Source organism: Calonectris borealis, chromosome 2, assembly GCF_964195595.1.
Source record: "Calonectris borealis chromosome 2, bCalBor7.hap1.2, whole genome shotgun sequence".
Classification (NCBI taxonomy): Eukaryota; Metazoa; Chordata; class Aves; order Procellariiformes; family Procellariidae; genus Calonectris; species Calonectris borealis.
The window spans coordinates 119,124,062-119,146,399 of record NC_134313.1 but is presented as its reverse complement, the minus strand read 5'-3'; the positions used below and the strand labels follow the sequence as shown (position 1 = coordinate 119,146,399).

Here is a 22,338-nt window from a genome sequence, read left to right as displayed (position 1 = left end):
TGAAAATACCATTGTGGTTTCTTTTTTCATTTTTAAAAGTGTTTTTATACTTCTTCCTCCAGTTTCTAATAATAAGTGCAGAAAAGCAGAACTTTGTTTATCATAACAGAATGGGGGGGGGGGGGAGCAGACGGAAAAGCAAACGGAAAATTTTAGTGATAAAATCTTTGAACACAGCCAAATATTGCACATTTTAGATTTACAATGCCACTGGGGTTGAGTAGACACCACTTTTTAAAATGATTATTTGTTTGTTTTACTGTAATACCGAAGACCAGACAGAAAGCAAAACTAGCTGCTGGATGTTGAACAAACTCAAAATAAAAGGACGATACCTAGTGAAGAGCTCACAATTTAGATAAAAACTTTCTGTGTTTGCAGGAGTTCGTATCTGAGGGCTGGTCACATCCCCTTGGAAAGACAATCCCATCTGTTGTATTCCAGCTTGATTACTAGTACTTTCCTTTTCATATTTTCTTGTGAATCAAAGTTTTTTTCTGACAACAGTTTTGTCTTCCTAATATCTGCATTTCTTGAATGTTCTGATCATGTGGACTACCAAGTCTGCTGGATTTCCTTGTATCTGGGATCCCAGAAGAATGCCCTCGTCTGAAACAATCCCTGACATTATGAGATTATGGCTATCCCTTCTGCCATAAACTGCTGCTTTCTTTAATTGTTGGTCCCCTGAATTTATATGTGTCCAACCACCTGTGCTCAGTTCTGTTCATTCTGCTTTTGGCTAAATTAAAGCATCCCAAACCTTAGCCCTCCCTAGGAATTTGTAGTAACTTGCTTTTCCTCCAGATTTCAGCCATCTTGATGCTCATGGCTCAGCAGTCTTCTCTTTCCTCATGGTCCAGTAAAAGAGACTAATAAGACACATAAGTATTATGGACTACAAAATGAAAATAGAATTTTAAAATCACACAGAGATATATTAGCTAAATCATCATTCATGTAACTTCAAGTGTCTCAGTTATCTTATCAAAATCAATTTGACCAATTATATGGATAAATCTACAATATACTTCAGTACCCTGCTTACTCAAAGTCTGAAACCATAGAGCTCAGCTATTAGGCATTTGAATTTGAGATGACCCATTCCATGGAAACAGCAGGAGAGGTCCAGCTCTTACTGGATCCGGTGTGCAATCCCTTTCTGCCTGAACACTTCAGACATTCTAAGGCATCAGAATGACAATTATAGAGTGGTATTACTGGAGATGGTATGACTAACAAATATAAGGAAAACTTAAGTGATTTTTTTCTTAAATGCAATGAAGAATAGAAATAGTTATGGATGCGGAAGGTAAAGGCACTGACAGTTTGGACCGTTTTCCCCTCATTTTTCTTTTATTTCTCTCTTTTCTGACATTTGTACTTCTAAAAATCTTGACTGTCTTTGCTAGTGAAATCATTTCCTCTTGCAGCTGAGATTAACCCCTTTGGATAATAAGAGGCAGTGATATGTACTTATCAAAAGAAGCAGTGTCTCCAGGATGCTCTGTGTTGAGATTTCAAATGGAAGTAAGTAATATTCTTTCCTATTGCTTTAAGCAACAAAATACAACAATTGTATGCACTGGAGCGCTTTAAAAAATGGATGTTATTTCTATGAAGAAATCTGGTTGAAAAGGTTCTCAACTACAGTGCTTAGTGGTTTTATCACTGCTTGTAGACTTAATAGTGAGATCTGATTTTTTTCTATGTAAATTGATCTGAATCCTTTTAAAAAGGAATTGATTATATTTGATAGGCTCACACGATAATGATAGTCTTATTTTTACCAAGAAGACAAACTTATCTTCTTATTATCATTTTGCACTGGACTCTAAGACTTTTTATTGCTTTAAATAAAATAATACAAATCATTATAGATAACCTCTTGCAGTGTTTTTAAGGTTTACCTTTATTTTTTGCTCAGTTCAAATTTTACTTCCCATTTTTATTTTGAACTGGTAATTATGTAGAGAGATAACAACCCAGCTATCACCAATATCTTTCAAATTTTGCATCTTACCAAGATTCAAGAAACAAAACCCATATATTTGGTCTGTAAGATATTCACTTCCCCATCAGATTTATAACAGGCTGAACATTTATTTTCTTTATTCTTGTTTGAGAGCTGTAATAGATCATTATAATAAGTTATGTAATTGTGGGCAACCCTCATCATACATACTTCTATTCCAGTTGACACATGCACTAATCTGATAGAGTGGAATGTTAATCTAGATAATGATAATTTCTGATATTTCTACAAAACTTTTCATCCTATAGGGTCCGAAGGCATTTAAAAGATTTATTGTGCATAACTGAGTTCTACCACACCCTGTAGAAAAGCTCCACTTTTCCTCACAAAGGTCATTGGCACATCGAGAAATCCTTTCTTCTGCCAAAGCGAAATATGATAGCACAACTGTTGCAGGTTTGCAGTTGACAGTGAGGTTCATTTTGCATTCAGCATGCATGTTTGTGTCTAAATATTAGAGTGACAGGCATGCTGTAACTACCTAAGACAGGAAATACTGTGCATGCACAGCCTTTTAAAAATTGGTGCATAGCCATAAGATATCTGTATGAAAAAAAATGCATATACATATCCTTGTGTTCACCACCAGCTATGCTGGGAATGTTTGCCAGATCTTATTTTGGATTATATTTATAGTCTAAGCAAAACGTTGCTCTCAATGCATTTTCACTGACATTAGTTAAGAAATAGCTCATGATGACAGTATTCAATACCAGAGTGAATGGAGAAAACAGGAACCTGAGACAAATCCAGTGAAGCCCTGCGAGCTGTAATACCCAGCTCACGCCTGGAAAGGCTAACAACCGGATAAAGGAATTTAAGGGACAGTTCAGGTCAAGGAAGGTCTAGGAAAGAAAGAGTTGATTGAAAGCTCCCTTCTATCAAAAGCCTTTCAGAAAAAAAAAAATAGCCCAAGATCCAGGGTGGTGACCCTGTGGGGGACTCCTCCCACCCCACCCTGGAAAAGGCTGAGGAAAAGAGGTAGATAGAGCTGGCTGAGATGGTGTGATTATATGAGACCCTTTGAGTGGTACTGAGAGCCATCAGGAAGAGTCTTAATGACTATCCAAGGAAACAGAAGTGAGGTTCAAGCAGAGTCCAGAAAGAGTGGAGGAGATGATGCTAATTATCATATCTTTGTTATGTCTTTAAATGTTTGGAACATGAATACCCTAAAAGGATTTAGTACATGGCTAAATCACCACTGCAGCAACCCATTGAACTGGTTCAGGGCATTATGCTACAGTCATACTGGACCGAGTCAGTAAACGGTTATTAAATGGCAGGAATTTCTAGGAACATCTGTGAGTTGCAGGAAATGGTGCTACTGATTCCACGGGCCTCTTCTTTTTATATCACATTCCTATAAAAAGTGAGAAGGAATCATACTGCCAGCAGAGATGTAAAATCAGGTCGGGACTGTCGCTAGTTATTTAAAGGTATTGCAATGCTTTTTGTAAGACTGAACATATTACATGCTATATCTTGGCTAAATTCCATCTTTTATAATTACATTCTCTTCTCCCCTTCTCAAACATCTCTTGCTGTCACAAAAGGATGCAGCATTCTTCTTTCTTCTGGTCTAGATAGCTGGGTAGCGGTGTTTCAATCTCCTCGTGATCTCTCTGAAAGAGAGATTCAAGTTGCCCAAGATGCAAGTGATCTCTGGATCACTCCCTGTAGCATTGCTATGGATGGAGAGAAAGAGGGTTTTGAAATTCACACTCAGGCAGAGGTTCCATTTTTCTCCCTGCTTATGTACAAGCACAAATCTGTTGGTTTGGCTTCCTCCACCGTTACTCGTTTGCTACAGTATAATCACTCCCTGGAGCAGTGGGAGGCTTAATACTTTAACTCTAAAAAGTACTTTGAGACCATTTTAGTCAAAATGCAAACCACCAGTATCCCATTAGTACTGGGAATGCTTTCAGAGCATTGACCAGCTTGTGCTTCCAGCTTGATGAGCTGGTGATTGTAGCCCTTAGATGGCGTTTTGATAAGCGGAATCCAGGGGGGGTTGTTACTATGTTAGCTGCTCAATGAACTGCCAAGATTGTACTGAAAGCAAACAAGGGGTGTGTGACTATAAACAAAAAAACCCAGCCACCTGATACTATTTAATATCGTTTTCTCTGTGGGTACAATGTTTGCTGGCGAGAAGTGCCCACAAGCCTGTTATTTGGAAACACAGGCAGATACTCCACTAGAGCAGTGGTCTGGTCTTTGCAGTCTAGTAGCCAGCTGTGGGCAATAGTGGATATTTGAGAGCAGAGCCTAGTGAAGACATCCACCAGTACATCCAGCCAAATGCACCACGCCAAAAGTAAAATTCCCATCACAAATGGCACTAGATGGGTATCCTGTTGCCAGTTTCCACAAAGACAAAATTGAATTGACTAAGAAATGAAGCTACTGTTTCTCACCTGGAACACTCACAAATTGGACTGAGGGACTTGGGGAGAGGCTGATGAAGTTTCACTGCAAGTGCCAGAACGACAGCTTTTTTCTGTGTCTAATAGTTTTCTATGGCGCTCAGTCTGCATCCTCTTGGAAGTTGGACTCTCAGTAGACTTAATTCCTCTTTCCTTCGAGGGCTCTGCTTTGGTGGCAACGAGCCTGATTCCTCACTGCTTTGAACATTTCTAGAGAGAGGTACATAGTGGTTTAAACCAGTGCCATTTATCAGTAGTATCGTTTCTATATGCTCCCTTATACCCTCTTTGCTCAGGAGTATGAGATGTTTTATGCACCACGCAGTGAATAATGACCCCTATAGCTCCCTCTCTCCTTTTTACTTCTTATTTTTCTCTAGTAAATACATGGGGCTCTAAAAGGGAATAATATCTTTTGATAAGTACTGATTTCATATCTTTGCTTTGGTGAAATCCAGCCCTACTGACGTATCTCTTTTGCAGAAAGGTGCTCAAATATTTCAGAGGAATGCCTGTACCAGAAAAAGAAGGCAAAAGAACATGGCATGACCCAAAACCTCTACGTCAGCTTAATCTTGCCACTGTGGAGCTCTGTAGCAGGTAGGACTTGGCAGTACAGCAGTGTGTCTACATTCCTGGTGTCAGGAGCCTCTGGGATGCTCTTATCGTGCCGGCTGCAGCCAGAGCTTAGGAGGCTCCAGTGCAGAGCCCCGGTGGAGAGAAGTGCTCTGCATCACACCCTGTCATCTTTGGGTGTGCGGCCAGAGAGCGGGAGGGAGGGCGGACAAGGCGTAGCACCCATGCAGTCAGCCTCGGACCACCCAGCAGGTGAATGCTTGGCGGTGACTCCAGGCAACATTCAAGCGCCTTTACACGGTGCAACGACTTCAGCTGGGGTCTGAGAATCGGCTCTCATGTTTTATTCATCCAAATTCCGTTTCCCCACTCCAGAAATCTACACTCATCTCTTCACTAGAGAATCTGTTCAATTTCCTCTTGTTTAGCGCTGTGCTGCAGTGCTCACATTTTCGCTGAGTACCTTCACTTAGAGACTGATCGGCAGTAATCACAAGTCCAACTTGTCAGGAGTGAAGCGTGGGAGAGAGAGGGAGATGTAGGTTCATCTAATTTGATCAGTCTGTTTTGTTATACCGAATATTTGATTTTCAATAGCCAGCTCCTGTGGAAGGAAATAAAAATATAAGAAATCCAGCTTCTTTTCCTTTTTGCTTTTTTGGTAAGATTTTAGGTTTGACTCATCTTTCCCAGGCTAATTGTCAAGAAACTGACAGATCAGTCGTGGTTGACAAGTGAGTAATTGGGAGAAGAGAGGGAGTGCAGCAGGTGTCAGTACTAATTTGGTAAAACAACAAAAAAAAAAAAGAGTAGAGTGTGGTATGATAGTCACTTACACAGTCATGACGTTACAAGCTTCTCATGCAAAATGTGTGCAGGATTTTACAACACTTAGAGCATTAACTATTAACCAGCCACTCCAGCTCCATTTCAAAGGTGACCAGAAGAAGATGTTTTTGAGCCTCTTAACAGGAAAGACTGGTTCACAGCACTGCTGGGGAGCTGGACAAAGATTTGTTTCATGATTCTCACCTGTCACATTGCTGGGCACACAGAACATGGGGCAGACCCCATGCCCTGGCTCTGACTTGGTTGTGCTGTGCTGGACCATCAGGGAAGGATACCACTGCCAGAGCTGGAGCATTCAATCGCTGTCGCCCTGCCAAGACCTCTATTGCCCGCAGCTGCCCTAATTCTCCCAAACTGTGACTCTGCCCAGTCCCCACTCATTGCTAAGAGGCTGATTTTACAGCAAAGCTCAAATCTCACTTGCTGAGTGGAAGAAATGAGCTTTGCACCTGGAGAAGTCCTCTGGCTCTGAAGAGAGCAGTCTAAGACACTGCTGTATTTTAGAAATCAAATCCTTGGAAATAAATTCTTTTACTTACCTGCCAAATCTGCGCCTCTGAGCTCTGTATTTCCTTGCTTCAATCTCAGTTGCCACTGACACTGCCTCAACAGCAACCAGTGTTCTCTTTTTGATCTCTGTAATGGTGTTAACGACTACAGGCCAAATGATAGGTTCTACTGGCAGGCTCCTAAGACGCACTTTTGGTCTGAAGTAGCTGTACAAATAGCATTGCAGCATTTAATGTTTATTGTCTGCTAAAGATTTCAGTATCTTACATGCTCTATTTCAAAGAAATAAAGCTTTTTTCCCCTTCTAACTGCCAGTCCTGAAAATTCACGGTGGATTCAAAGAAAAGCTGATTTTTTTTCCTGGCTTCTGCATAGTTATTAAGAATACAGAGGCTGCAGGGCAATTTCTCCTCTGGCTTTCATTCGTATGACCCCTACTATCTTGAAAACTTGCCTTCACTTTCATGCATGGATTGTTTGAGGTGGAGGGGGTCTGCAAGGCAGCTCCAGGTAGCGGTTGTGTTTCTAAGGGATGGGGCTGGAAGGGAGTCTGGTACCCTCTCCCAGAGCTACAAGGTACTGAAGCTCCTCTCTGAATCAGACCTCAGCAAATCACCTCCAAACACCTGTACCTCCAGTACATACCAACTAAGCGACAATTTTTTTCTTGTCACTTTCCAGGATGTAAGTATTGCTTATTGGAAACATGTTTGGGTTGCTTTCTTCTGTTTTCTTTAAATGAAAGGGGCATCTCCACCAGCCATATGGAGTGGCTCCCGCTCCGCAAAGCATCTATCTGGTGGGGAGCACATCCATTCAGCCTTTCACAATAGGGACCTTAATTCAGCAAGGAAGAGAGCTGACAGACACCTTTGTGGCAGATTTAAATCAGAGGCAAAAACTCGAACAATATAAAGCAATCTGAGCCAGCCAGCAAAGTCATGCTGACCTTCTGCTGGTATTACTGCGGCCCCAAGTGTGACTTTGGGTGCTGCATCCTCGGGAACAACAGCACTGGGGGAAGCCAGCAGGCCCTTCGTGACGGCTACCTCTGCTCTGTTGCTACCTCTGCTCTGTTGCATATCACTATGACAACCTACAAATATAGGATGTGTGCGATAGCAGGAGCTCCAGCTGACCCTGATTGTGTGTGCATGGCTCAGAGCTGGGCTTCCCTGCCCGGGAGGGGAGGAAAAAACACACGGAGCCACAATTGCCTCTCCCCTGACTCCGTCCTGTCACATGCTAGCACGTTGGAGATGTAAGGCAAGGTGTGAGCTTTAGAGACACTGGGTAGCTAGGATTTTAAATAATCTTCTCTGGGACAAGGTAAGGGAAGACTCATTTTTCTCCTCTGTTTCTAGAGTCCTTCTTCAGGAAAAGACTTGTAAGAATATAAAGCTGGCCTTCAAGCTCTGCCTTCTCCAGCCTGTTAGAAGGTAAAGTGCTTCCAAACCTCATATACACTGCCTGCCTCTCTGTGCGCGTGTGTGTGTGTGCATGCGCGCATTACTTTCTTTCACTACTATGACAGCACATGCTCCTACAAAGCTATTCACAGCATTAGAAATACAACTCCTCCCTCCAGTGCCCCGTGTGTGTGCGTGGCTCAGGCTTTCTGCTTCGGCTCACTCCCCTCTGATCGCGGGGCTGACGGTCACGGGGCTGCTCCACACCTCCGGGCTTCATACGGAGGGGAGGAGGATCGGGGAAAACACAGAAGCAGGCACACAACTGACCTACAGAGCCATCGATAACTTACTCCCCTCGCAGCAGAATTGCATAGGGGAGGAGAGGGAGGGAGGAAGGAGAGGAGAAAGAGGGGGAGGAGGAGGAGAAGGAAAAAAAGAAAATCCAGAGAATTCTAGTCTTGCAAATGTAGTGAAACCGAGCGCTCGGAGTTCATTTGCTCTAGAAGAGCAGAGAAGAAAGAGGACGTTAAATGAAAAAAAACGAGAAAGGTCTGTAGCTTTTTTCCTGATAGTAGCAGTGTTGTAGAGGTAAAATGATTCCTCCGAGCAGCACGACTGAAGTCAGCGTGGCTAGTGTGGAGAAAGAGAATGAAGTGGAGAGCACAGAGCAGCCCCCCTCTCCAGCATCAACTACCAGCCAGGAATCAAAGGTACTCAGAGAATGAGATTTTTTTTTTTTTTTTTTACTCTTTCTTTGTTTTGAAAAGAGATGTGTTGCTTTGATTTTTATTTGGAGCCCGGTGCCAGGATCAGCAGTAGAGTGATATGAGCCACCTCTGATTGCGGTGCCTGCTCTGACACTCCTACTTCTGAATTCTCCGTGTCACCTGGGCAGCTCAGGAGTCTAAACCGCGGAAATACCTGCCTTTTGAGATGTTTGGGTTTGGGGATTTTTGCTTGTGTTTTCTCCTTCTTATTACAGTAAGGGCCTGGGGGAGTGGTGGAGCTCGGGGAGGGGATCGATGCCAATAGATGTTGTTAGCTATTTTCACACCAAGCATCAGATCACTTAAAGGGTTTTGTTCATGGTTGGAAAGATTGATTTTTCTCACAGGTTCAGAGAAGAGAAATTTGCCTGGGGGCTTGGGGTGTTTCACCTGCCTCACCTTCTCTGGCAGACCCATCAGTGAACTTGCACTGTTTCACGAGCCAACAGTTGAAACTGGATGTAAGTGACAGTTTTGACACAATAATCCTTATGTACACCACCCAGAAAAGGATTTTTTTTCACAGTCTTTTATTTATTAATTAATTTTAATATGTGGTTCAATTTACCTTGCTGAAAACCAACTTCAAGCTCAAATGGCATGGCCTCTGAATTTTTAATTGACTTGCATATGAAAAGTTTTTCTGCCTGCCAGTATGTTACTTAGAAGATAGAGAAGTAAAGGGAGAGAAGTAGTAACCTTACATAATGAATGTTCTTTGCAGCTTACCTGGATATTGTGCTTTTACTGATCCTCTATTACTTACTTATGATTGATTGATACTGTGATAGCACCTGACAGATCTTCCTGTGAACTTCATAGTGATGCTATGTGCTGTGTAAACATGTAAAAATAGGGAGGTCATTGTCACTAGGAGCTTACAGCTGGGTAGAACTTTAGGAGGTTCTGTATGAGCAAAACAGCTACTTGACAGGGAAGGTTTGTGCTGGCCCGAGTTTAAAGGCAGTGGCTGCCTGGGTCTAACGTAGGAAGACTGCTACATTATTCCGCAGTTACAGCTAGGTTTCTGGAGAGTGAGTCGAAATTATCTGTCTGTGTGGGTAGCGTTCTGACGTGGGCTTTGGGATTTTTTTTTTTTTTTTAATTAGGTTCTATACTCCAAGGAGGAGAGCTAAGGTATTCCCTATGTAAAACAACCTCTTTAAAAGAAAAGAGCTCTCCCAGCAGCAGTAGCATACGCTATTCACTATACACATTCAGCTCTACTGGGACACTGCTGCAGTCTTCCTGGTTAATGGGAAATGAAAAGTAAAAGGGTTATTAGTTTAACCCCAGGCTCTAAAAGGATCCGGTTGATTGGTATCTAAATCCCCACCCCGAGACCACTTCTCTGGAATTGCTGAATTGTTATTTGGCCAGTGGGAAGCTCAGCCCTTCAGTGAGGTCCCAAAAGTAACTGAAGCCCTCACTGCACTGCCAGCACCAGCTCCTCATGTGTGCTGGGCTGTGCACAGGGCCTGGTGGGCTGTGTGCTCCCTGTGCTCCCAGCTGTGGTCCTCACTCAGTGCCAGGCAAGCAGTTATGGAGCTCGAGGTGCCGCTGATCTGGTCAGGCACTTCGTTACAATGGTGCTTGAGGGACTTTTCCACTGGGTCACAGCATGCTGTGCCCAAGACGAACTGACCAGCATGAATCCCAAACTGAGAGAAAGTGAAGTGCTGCATGTAGGGTTCCTTGCTATTTGTGCATCCATGCACTTGCAAGAATGACAACAGGAACTGGGCATGTCTGACCAGAGAACAAATGGGCTGCAAACTGGTTTATAATCAAACGTTATTATCATCAATTTTTCCAGTCTTGTGAGCATTTGAAGCGATACACTGGAATAGGCAAAAGCTATGACTGCACAGTTGATGCCGTAACTTGCATACAGATATTTTTAATAAACATACAATCTGTGTATTTACATTTTAGAACTGATTTTAGAACTGCAAACATAATCAGAAAGCATGCTGTATTGTCATTTCAGTAGATGGAGTCAAAAGAACCTTCTGATCACTGGGGTAATAAGATAAGCTTTCTTTTTTTGGTCCTAGTAAACAGCAGGATGGAAAAATTCTCAGTGATTTCATAGAGATGATGTTCGGTTTATTTCTAAAAGAAGTGATGTACTTCAAAAGCTAAAGACTTGACAAAGGCATACGTCAGTGCGTGACAAGGGCCTGTGTGCAAGCTTTTATCTCGTGGTGTCCCCTGCTGAGGGAGCTATCCTGTCATTCACGGAGGGGTAAGCTTTCTTCAGGTACCCTCTGTTGCATAGGTTAACAAGTTCACGTCTGCTGCAGTTACCGCAGAACAGTTTGTGCAGTATCTAATTACCCCGCAATGGCTTGTTTCTGTGGCAAAACACTATTATGACTCCAAATATAGGAACAGAAACAACATGGATAATAGCAACCTTCAAAATGCATTTGAAAACATTTCAGTGGAAAAACAATTTTGAAAAACTAATGTAGAACTAATGTAGCAAGCTTGCTTCCAGTCCTGTGTACTCGTAGACAACTGTGGCACATAGTCCCTTGTAGTACCGAAGTCCAGAAAAAGAGTTTTATCTAGCACACTCCACACTGTACTCAGAAGATGATACGGAGGAGATAGTGCAGTTCCTGACTAGCGTGAGTTTGCGAGGCAGAACTTCAGGTTGCTACCAAGTAGCTGAAATTTGGAAGAATGACTCTCGTGTTAGTCACACACCCCTGTCACAGGAAAGCAGCTCACTCTTTAATAAATGCTAAAGCCTCCCACCGCCTTTCCCTATGGAGTAGGAGCATATTTACAGGTGAGCATACCTGGATGCTGAAAGCTGAAAGACTAGACTCTCATGCATGTCCTCCTCATCATGAGCACCTTAACACCTGGACTTCAGTACAACTGCTCAGAATGAGGAAATTCAAATACACTTTCAATTCACCACATTTCCTGGGCAATGGAGCAAAGAGCAAACCCATTTCATGTTCTAAGTACATGTTTGCCTTATGGCAAATAGTATATATACTGCTATATAACATGACTGTGTCCTTTGGATTATGTATCCTCAAGTACTTTACACATAGTACCTCCAGTGTACTGTCTCATTAATATAACTTCAAATATGTGTCCGAAGGGTAGCAAACACGCTGTAACTGAGCCATCCTGTAGCACTATATATACTGCTACTGTGCTAAAAATGCTAGCGCTTGAATGGTTAAGAATGTTGCAAAACTAATAATTAATTTATTAAATTAATTATTAATTTAATTATAAGGCTCTTGAAAACATTTACTTCACACCTAAGCATGACTTGAGTGGATACTTAAAGTTTACTAGGAGAAAAACTTTATGAGGGTACCATACAAATACATGTAATTGCTAATTTTATTACATTCATATGTTTGTAGTTATGGCTCCCACCTGCTTGGGTCCTTCACATCTGGTTTCCAAGAAGGCAAATTACCAGTTTGCCAAAGACTTTTGTAGATTTACAACTCAGCAAGGGAGGATGTCATTAGCTAATGAATCCTAAGGGAAAATTTCCTTCTGGTGGTAGCAATTAAAGACACACTGCACACTTGTACAATCACTTACTTAGCAATATAAGCAGAAATCTAGTGGCAGCAATCAGAGATCATATTTCTGATGTCTCATATGTAAAGGAACCTGGGAATTTAGTAAAGAAAACTAAAATCTGAAGGAATATGTGTCTAAAGAAAAGATTCCTTACACCTGACAATTTTTCTTTATGTTTTGGCATAGTTGGCACATAACTCTGTTAGCTTTATCCTTCTTATATTTAACTGACATTTCTGTATGAAAAGGAAAGAGCCCATCTGCTGATTTCTTTAGGTGTGAGTCAAGTCATTATCGCTGTATTGTGAATAATGCTGTGGGTATTCATAGACAAGAGTGTATCTTAGAAAATTCCTTTACCATTTTTAAGTTTTAGGGGGGGCCTGAGCATCTATGATGTTTGAGCTAGTACCAGCAGGGTTGGTCAGCACTGCTGATCTTCAAGCTATTAGTGTTTCATTTCAAGTATGTTAAACATCTTTCAAGCTCTGTCATACACCCCAGAAGGAGTATCAAGCCCTGCCCCCACCATGGCAGGCAATCTGTCATGTAAAAGTTACTTATTTGTAGATATCAGTGGATATCTGTGAAGACCAAATGTTTTTTTCACAGCTTTGCCCATTTCCATCTACTTTTTATAAAGTCCAGCTGTAATTGTGATGTACTGCAGTCATGCATCTTTGGTGTGATAGCTTCAGAATTTTCCTCTGAACCACAAATTACTTACACTCAGGTCAGTTAGGTAAGTTGAATAGCTGAAAAATGAAAAAAAAAAAAAAGAGACACTAGACCTCCAAATAAATAGGGCATGTGGACTGTATTTCACAAAATAAATGAGTCTGTCTCAGTCTGACACTTCCATACACTGACTATCCAGTGGCCCGTATTCAGGGAAATGCAGACCATTATCTTCAAATTCAGGTATGGCAATTGAGGAGATTTAGTGCGATTTGTTCAAACACTGGCTAATCTGATATGTAGTACATAAAATTGAAGTTGCTGAAAAGTAGCAAGCCAAGAAAAGGATTAAGCATTGAAGTTCAAGGAGTAGACTTCATTTATGTATATTCCCACATCGGTCAAGATTGAACTTACTTTCCCCTATCCTGCTGGTCCAATAGAGCAATATTGCTTACATGAGGTTTCAAAACCAGGTGTTAATATTAGATACTGAACTAACTTAAGCAGCTTGAAACTCTTTGGATTTTAATAGGTTTGCGTGGGATTCAAATCATGTAGGATTTGTGCTATGTGGTTAAGCAGAGATCTTCCCCACTTAAAGAGTTAATACTTTATGAGGCTCCATAGATGGTTACTCAACAATTAATATTTTAAAAGGGCAGGGAGCATGGTGTACAGTTCGTGTTTCACCCTCCACACCAGTGATAAATACCCAGTATGTGAACTGCTGCTGTAGTCTTCAAAGGAGTATCAAACAGCTTAAAAAAATCCTGTGAAAGGGGAAGAAAAAAACAGTTCTCCTTCTTAATCTTACCTCCATGCCTCTGCATAAAATGGTGAGTACATACTGTGAAGGTAAGACTAAGGGAAAGAAAAGTGTTTTGATGAAGTGTTAGAACAAATTATGTACAGGAAGATTTCATTAAGAGCAGGAATACTCTACCCTATCAATAATTTCTTGAGCAGACTTGTATTTACATTTATTTTGACTTTTCTCTCTTTCTTACTCTTTTTCTGATTAAAACACTCTGGTATTGTTTTCACTTTGATGTATATGTCAGATCAGTTCCTAGGCACATTGAGATATCTAAGGCAAAATAGAAATGTGATCAGTTCATTCTCTTCTATCCACACTTTCGACTTTGCCAAAAAGCGGAAAATGTCTATTACCTTCCAACAACTAAACATGACTTGACTGAAAACCGGTGTGGTAAAAAAATGGATTTACTAAAAAGCACAAATTTTCACTGAAACAGAAGAAGTTGTTTTCAAAGCTGGAAGACAGTCTAGTCCTACTGTCTCAGTCTCTTATGCTGTATTCTCTTTCATAAAGTAATCCTGTTGAATTCAGGTTTTACTACTATGTTTAGAAGGCTCTCCCAACACCTGGATGCTCTGATGGCTAAAGGGTGCCCTCTGCCCCTCGCCCCCTTCTAATTCCAGTCTAAGTTTGTTTCTGGCCAGCTTGTGTGGCATTGTAATTTTCATAATGTTGCTTTAGCTCAAACATCTCTTTTCCCTTCTTGCTGCAGGTTTCCATCGTGTAAGAATAGACTTTTATATCTCTTTTGTTTTCTATACTAAACAAGCCAGGCTGACATAAGATAAACTCTCCATTCTTCATCTCATTCTAGTAGCAGATCCATGCACCTGTTTCAGTTTTGAATAATCTTTCTTGAAAAAGGGTGACTGAATTTGTGCGTGGTATTCTACATGAGATCTTGTACAGTATCACTAATGCTTCACTAACTTTCCCAGAAACAGTGCTTCTGATGTTTGTGTCTCCTAGTCACCCCTTGGTCAACCAAACCATTCTATTTCTCTGTAATTTCCAGTGGATCCAGGAGACTTTTGTCTGTCTCATCTAGGGTGATTTGGATCAGGTCTCAGGTGCACAAGCTTGCATTTCTACAGCTGAACTTCATTGCATTTCCATGACTCCATCCCTCAAGGGCCAGGCCTGCTCAATTTTGACAATGTCTCCCACCTCATGTCAGAGGGAAATGGCCTTAGGACATGCCTAATCTTTGCATCAAATTCAGAAATAAAAATACAGAGAGCAAGACTGACCCTAACACTAGGGTAGTGTTGTTCTTTGAAGAACTCCACCAACGACCTCCCTTCTACCTAGTACTTCTCCTTCCAACAGTAACCATCTCCCGTTGAACTTTCCTTAAAATTTCATCACTACTTCCCTTCTTTTCAGTCTTGGCTAATAGATTCCCTTTCACTAGCATACTCAATAATTTTAATGAAATCCAAATAGACAGAATTTACCTTTGACCTAAAGCATTTTCTTTGTCTAGAAAACTGTTCATCTTATGCAAGACAACTGGTCTAGGAGGATCTACCTTTTTTTTGTTGTTTTTGTCAAGCACTATTGAGGTCAGATCTACAAATCTGTATTTGCTGTGGCTACTTTTCCTGCTTCTTGAAACAGACTTATATTTCACTTTGTATCATTTCTGGCTTGATAAAGCTTGTTAAGAAAACTTGTTCCTAGACTTCCAAAGTAAAATTTTGTAATGGAGATTAATTGGTTTCTTTTCTCCCTTTCACCTCAGCAGACACATTGAACTGCTTTTTTAATGTCATACCATCCATTTCTGCAACCGCTTTCCTACTATTCCTATTATTTTGCCCCAGCATCATTGTTCTGGGAAGAAAGCAAGATGAAGTTTTTGTTGAAGTTCTGAGCCAGCCTTTTATCCCATCCTTACTGTACTACAGCCTGTTTCTTCTTTTTCTTTCCCTAGCCTGAATCAATCATTGACATTTCCTTAAATACCTTTTGCAAGGACTCACTCAGCTTTTCTTGACAATTAACATGCTTAGACCTAAGGAACTCTGCTTGAAAGCTCCAGTTTTATTTGTACACCAGGTTTTTTTCTCTTTTTCTTTCTCTTGTTCCCCTTCCCACCATTCTTGGTGGACTCTTTGCTTATTCCATATTTCCTTTTTGAGGTAACTATTTTCATGCAGTTTGACAGGAGCACACATTCACAGAATCTTTTTATTTCTTTTCATTTCATATTCCACGTAGTATTAACAGATTTGCTTTGAAGAATTCTGTGCCTCTTACACATCCAAGCACGTCCAAGTATCTGACCATTTCTGATCAGTTGTCTTTATCAATGAAGCATGTCTCTCACCTCGTACCTCGAGGCTAGCAAAGGCCAAGGCTGTTCCACAACTCGTGGTCATCTGGGTTCATCAGCCCTCAGTACTTGCTGAGAGTCAGCACATGTTAGCAGATGCAGTGACCTTAGCACTGCTAAGACCTTCATACCTTCAGACAGACACTAGCTTGGGTCCTTCTGCGTCACACTCCAAAGTGTGATGTGGTCTAAAATATATTCCTAGGGAACTGAGAGTGCTGAAGGGTTGGAATTTCTTCAAGGGAACATAGCACATCAAAGGCTATCCTCTTGAAATCCAAACCATGGCTTAGTTCATTTTTCCCTTACACTTTATTTAATTTAGATGGAAGTAAATCATAACCTGATAGAAAACTATAATTCCTTGTATGGCAAGCATTTCTCCCATTGCCTACCTGAGACATTGCTGTATACTCTTGATAGGTAGAAGAGTGCATATTGAATAAATTTGCACTCATGTTTGTCAGGCAGAGGACTAATCTTTCAGATGTGAGCATGAGTTGAATGTTCTTAACACAGTATTCAGTCCTGCACAACTTCCAGTTGCATAGGCAAATGGTCATTCAACGTTAAATAAGCACTGCCTTTTCCAGGCAAGTGAATGTCTATATTCTAGCTGAAGCATAAGCAAACTTTGCATGTTCATCAGCAAAGAGGACCAGCTGTGAAAATGAGAAATCTATGTGTGAATGATTGAAATAACTTAACCTTGTCTTCCTTTGACACATGCCTCTGCTGGAGGAAACTCCCTTGATTCAGTAGACCAACTGATACAATACATGCTCCTTGTCAGGGAATTCAACTCAGGAACCCTGCAAAAGATATTTACAATGGATGTCTGAAAAGCAGACTTCTTGTGACTTTGACATCAGCAGTTAAATATGACAGATGGCTTCCGTATCTTCTTATTTATTTAAAAAAATGAGTCTCATGTCTGTAGTCTCGTATAAATGTGCTACACGTTCACAGAAGTTTTCTCACTGACAAGTCAGCATTTCTTAGCTGTTTTTAACTGATGAGAGTAGTTTGGTAAGCACTGTCAAATGGAAGCGCTACAGTTCAGGGGCTGCAGTGGTGAAACTTAAAAATACCATAGCATGAATAATTGTGTGAGAGAGGTGTTTCCCGGCTGCAGGAGGCTGCAAGTTCAATATGGAATTGCAGACAGACTCCTTTAGGTGAGTAACAATGACAACTTGAATGCTTTTCTTTTCTGTAGACATAATATGCTCCATTTCTGAGTGCCATTTAAAAGCTTTATTAAAATGCCACACATACACTGCTTTATTAATAAAGATCGTTTTAGCAGTCTAGTGTTCTGAATAGAAAAGCAAAATGCAGCTGACCTATAGTAACTAATGATTAGGTTTTAATTCAGAAAGGAGCAAAATACTATAAACTGGTATTCACAAAGCTATTAAAATCAGCATTTAGAATTTTTTTTTTTTCTTAGCTTATTCATCAGAGTAAGGCATGTACGCTGTGGAGGCACAGCTCAGGTGAGAGAGCAAAGTCAACCTGACAGATTGTTATAGCAAATACTGTTGAATAAGATCTTACAGAGGGAGTTGCATCTCCATTACCCCAATATTTAACTTCATTTGTTTTTTACAAAAAGTGCTCAGGCATAGTGAAGGGGGGCATCAGCTTTTTTTGGCCAAGAGTCAGATTTCTGGCATGATGAATACAAGTCACGTCCTCAAATATCACATATATAGGTGTACTATTTATTACTGATTTGCCAGCATTTTCCCTGCCAGTTTAAATGCTGTGGTAATGATTCTCAAAACCAAAATGTCTTGGGATTGAACTGAGAGGCTGAAAACCTTGACCTACCCTCACTTGCCTTTGTACATACACAGGGTGAGAAATGGCCTTGGACTGGGCATTTCTGTCCTCGCAAGTAAACAAAATACGCTAGGCAAAATTCAACATGGTAAACTTGGCAGAGCGGCACTGACTTCTGTGCAGTTAAATTGAGGATCCAGTTGTTAAAACGGTCAGGTCCATACGCGTTTTTAAAATGCACCTACTGTTAAGTTATCAATGAGTATCAATCAACTCAGGGATCCAGCATATATAATTTTTGTTGTACCTCTTAGTGTACTTACTTATCTTATTTTTAAGTGTGTATAGCTCATTCCTTACTTATGTTCACACATCCTCTTTTAATTCAAATTATCTAATTAAGGAACTATTTACAAATAAACATAAGGTGACTTGTAATGATTTGCCAGACATTTCTGGTAACGAACATTCCAGTGAAATGTGTGCTTGTCGAGTGCTTTTTTTTTTTCCCCCCTCCTTTTTTTTTAATGTCAAAACTTCTGGTTTTGAGGAGATGTTCAGTTTTCTTGATTGTGTAAGCTTTTGTCAGGAAGCTTTCCCTGCTTGCAGGTGAAATTTCCAGTCAAAAGAGGAGAAAAATGCATCCTAGGTTAAATTGTACAGTCTCACCTGTAATTAGAGACCAACTTTAGGCAGTTAAGTTAGTAGTTCAGTCTCCCTATGTTATAAATGGAACACAGACCGAAATTGTTTTATCAAAGGTGATTTAGAGGAAAAGCCTGCCTTATGTGCTCTAAATTAGCCTCTCTGAGGGGAAATCTTTTTCCATTGACCATAGTAGGCAGCTACAGCTGAGTTAAAAGCTTGAATTTAAGTAGGGTGAACTCCACTGCGAATCTGTTAGAGCAAGGTCTTGAATCTTGCCTACAAAAACTGGTCAGTCGTCTGTTCCCCTGGCAGGTTACTCTGTCTGACTTTCCCCTCTTCTGCCCACAGCTCTCAAAGACATTTTGAAAGGCTGCAGTTGTTTTTTATGTCAACATGGAACAAAATCATTCAAACTTTGAAAATTTTTGCTAAGTGGAACTGCTGCTTTCCAGCCAGCCCTATAATGGAAAGTTATGCACCTATGACAAAAAGAGAGAAAAATGTGAGCCTATCCAGGCTTCCAAATGTGAAGTGCTGCTATTAAACTGCAGCCACAAGATGAATCATGTACCAGTTTTCATGAAGTATGGGCACACAGGAGTCTTTGGCAGGTTCACAGGAGTTAGATCTATCTCCTGTAGTTAGTCGTAATGACAAATGGACTTCATCCTCCCGGCCGTTAAAGATCCAGGCGAACAGTTAACTTTTTTGCTGTCTCACCCGCTCATGCTCTGCCTTTCAATGTTTCTCTCTTTCTTTCCTCTCTGTTCCTATTCTCACCCAAATGCTTTAATCCAGGACCAGGCTCTCTGATATAATGATCCAATGCAAGGTCTGTCTTTACAGGAAAAACTTCCAGGTTTCCAAGCTTAGCCAAGTTTAAAGATTCCTGTTAAGAAAACGGATGATCGTTCTTCTGTTAGCGGGAGGGAACTTTTATAAACAGTCTGGATGCTGGCGCTCATACCATAAGTACACTTGGAAAAAAGCAAACCCAACAGTTTGCATTTTTCTTTGCACCTATTCCCAAGCCATGCTTACTTTATTCACAAAGAGATGCCTTAAGCTGCATTTTAGTTTCCTTACGTTGTCTGGTATTACATGGTCTGTTCCTTGCGTGTAGATGCCTATATATCTCTTGATGTAACCTCATGTTTTCTTTATATGTATATGCAGGAAACTATACATAAATTTAAAACTAGGCAATGAGGTAATAGAAAACATTCCTTATGCAGAAGAAATGAAGCCCTCTTCTTAGTCTCTCCTGTCTTTTTAGTCTCCTCCTTTCTGGGTAGGTAGTTGAAGACCAGTGCAACTCAGAAGATCCCTTTTTAACTGCACTGCCAGAGGACAGCTTTTGAGCTCCTGCCTCCCCAGCAGCTTAGGCGCCCACAGACTTCCCTGGGCTGCAATTTTGCACTTCAACAGCTCTAGCTCTTTTGGCAGTTCCTACCTGGTATCCAAGAAAAACGCTCTGGACAAATGATTATCAAAGCTAAAATGAATGCCAACAGCTGTAATAGACCTCCTTGAATCCTGCTAGAATGTAGATAAATTAAAAGCATTTCACAAAGGTTCAAAAAATGACAGCCAAGTCTTAAAACAAGAATCTTAACAGCGTGATTTGCCTCTGAGGAGAACTCAGCTATGACTAGATGCTGGCCATGATAAGTAGCCACTCAGTCTGGTCAAAAAAAGCCAGACCTTTTTTAAACAAGATGAGAAAGCTAACCTATTTTTTCTGGCACCATAGGGAACACACTGCAATAAATACAATATTTCTGAAGTAGCAATAGAGGTAACGTCATTTGGTCTTTACTACCAGCTGCTGAGTTCCAGAAAAAAAATCTCCTTTCTATGAGTTATCATCCCTACAGTTGTATTCGTGGCCGCTACTGCATATAAAAAAACCCAAACAACTGACAGGAGAAGATGGGTATAAATCTCAGAAGTTAGCACTGCGCTTGCTCTTCAGTTCAGCAATGGTCAGTAGCTCTGATTTCTGCTGTAATATGTCACACGCCTCATAAGTCAGTGCTACTCTGCTGATACCAAGAATTGTACCTACTCTGACAGTAGAATAGACTAGACCAAATGAGGCACTTCATGGAAATTCCCCCTCTTACACAGGACTCATATACTTTAAAACTCTCTCTGTCCTAACCTGACTTTCCTTTCCTCTTCCTTCTTTTGTTCCCCTGCTCTCCTGCCTGCTTGAATCCCTCATGCACCCCTGTGCAATATGCTGTTCCTGCTGAAGTCACGGATTTTTTTTTGTCAGACAAGGCTTCACAGTTTTACTGGTTCAAGATCCCTCACTTTCTGATCAAATAAGTAACTCCTATTAAATCTGTTGGTATCTTACGTCAATACCAACAGCTCTTTTCTCTCTCAACACCAAAAATAGGAAGTTTGGATATGCTTCATTTATTAGGTGAGCACAACCTCATGACAGTGTTACAAGTTTTTTTCTTTTTTTTTTTTTTTTATTAACTGTTTGTGTGCAGACTTTCATTAGCAACAGTTTAACTTTAGAGGATTCTGAGGGACTTAAAAAAAATCTCTTTTAACATTCAGAAAAAAAATTGTAGTTCTTCAGAAAGAGTTATAGTCTTAAATTCTCTATCTTTCTGTTTGTGGTATTCTGTATGTAACTATCTTTTTACATGAAGCTAGCTATCTCAGTATAAAAACACATTTTTGCAGTTCAGTCAGTCATTTTAATCTTGAAACTTTGATACAGGTAATTTGAGGAGGAAAGTTGTGCAGCTGGTGTGGATAAAAATAAAATGTTTTTGTTTTGCAGGGTTGATCTTGAAAGAATAGCTGGCTAGAGATGATCAGCAGCTTGGAGGTTTAGGAAAAGATATAAAAGAAATGGATTAGCCTGAGGCAAAAGGAGTTAAAGATATATGATAAATCTCATACATAACAAGTCTGGCCAATTAACATATCTCCAAATATATGTATTTACATTGTCAACTTCTTGAAGCAGTGTTTAGGCCTTCAAACATCTCCATAAAGTGTCAATTAACTGTATGTCATATATATGACAATGTCATCATCAAGTTAAACAGATTCTTCATGTGGAGAGTTGGCCTATTCTTTATGTAGGACACTGAATGCAGTTTTTGCTGGGCATGAATAATGTGTAATAACAAGAAGACAAAAGACAGACTGAGATGGAAACTTTCTGTACTAGTATCAGGTTCCTTGGAAACTGGTACTGCAGGCGTAATTTTCCCCAAAATGATTTGGAAGTACTTTTTGAAAATTAGAAAACAACTAGAGTAGATGTGTTGAAAGGGATAAATGCATGCCATAAGTTGCACTTTGAGAAGAGCTTTAATGAAAAATGTGCCAGATCTGGACTGGATCTAGAAATAAACAGATCTGTGCCATGGTGGACAGTAAGATAACTGGATGCAGAACGAATAACAAGGAAGATGTTATCGCAGTAGGAAAAAATTTTAATTGGCATTTGTTATGTGTCTGGTAGCTGCTGTAGGACTTTAGAACTGGAAATAGGAGGTGAAGGGAACTCGGTGGGTACCCAGGTGAAGCATGGAGAAGCCCAGAGGAATTAGCTAGCTTTGCTCGACCTGTGCTGTTAGCTCTTCCCCCAGATCCAGGGCTTCAAGCCAGAGTGGTGCCAGGGCAGTGACGTGGCTCCGCACCAGGACCATATGGGTCCTGTCTGACTCGTGGTGTCAGAAGAGGCAGTGCCAGGGCAGCCGCGTGCCCTGGCCTCCAGAGTGGCTGGCAAGAAGCAGCATTCCCGGGATGGGACAGTGTCAGTCTACGGGAGGGATAAAAAGAAGATGGAAGGCAGCAAATTTGCTACCAGATTGCAAAAGTATGCACAAGAAGGGGAAGGGAACCGTGAAAAAGAAAATTTGGAAGTGAACTCACAAA

General features: G+C 40.7%; 1 protein-coding gene across 1 annotated transcript in view; it reads left to right on the top strand.

Moving 5' to 3' along the window:
- Positions 1–8,063: 8,063 nt before the first annotated feature.
- STAC (SH3 and cysteine rich domain) overlaps positions 8,064–22,338 on the top strand; it is a 76,658-nt gene continuing 62,383 nt past the window's right edge. Inside the window, exon 1 of the mRNA XM_075140738.1 lies at positions 8,064–8,524. Within this exon, the coding sequence (XP_074996839.1) occupies positions 8,408–8,524 (117 nt within the window). The 5' untranslated portion in view covers positions 8,064–8,407. The remainder of the gene's footprint in view (positions 8,525–22,338) is intronic.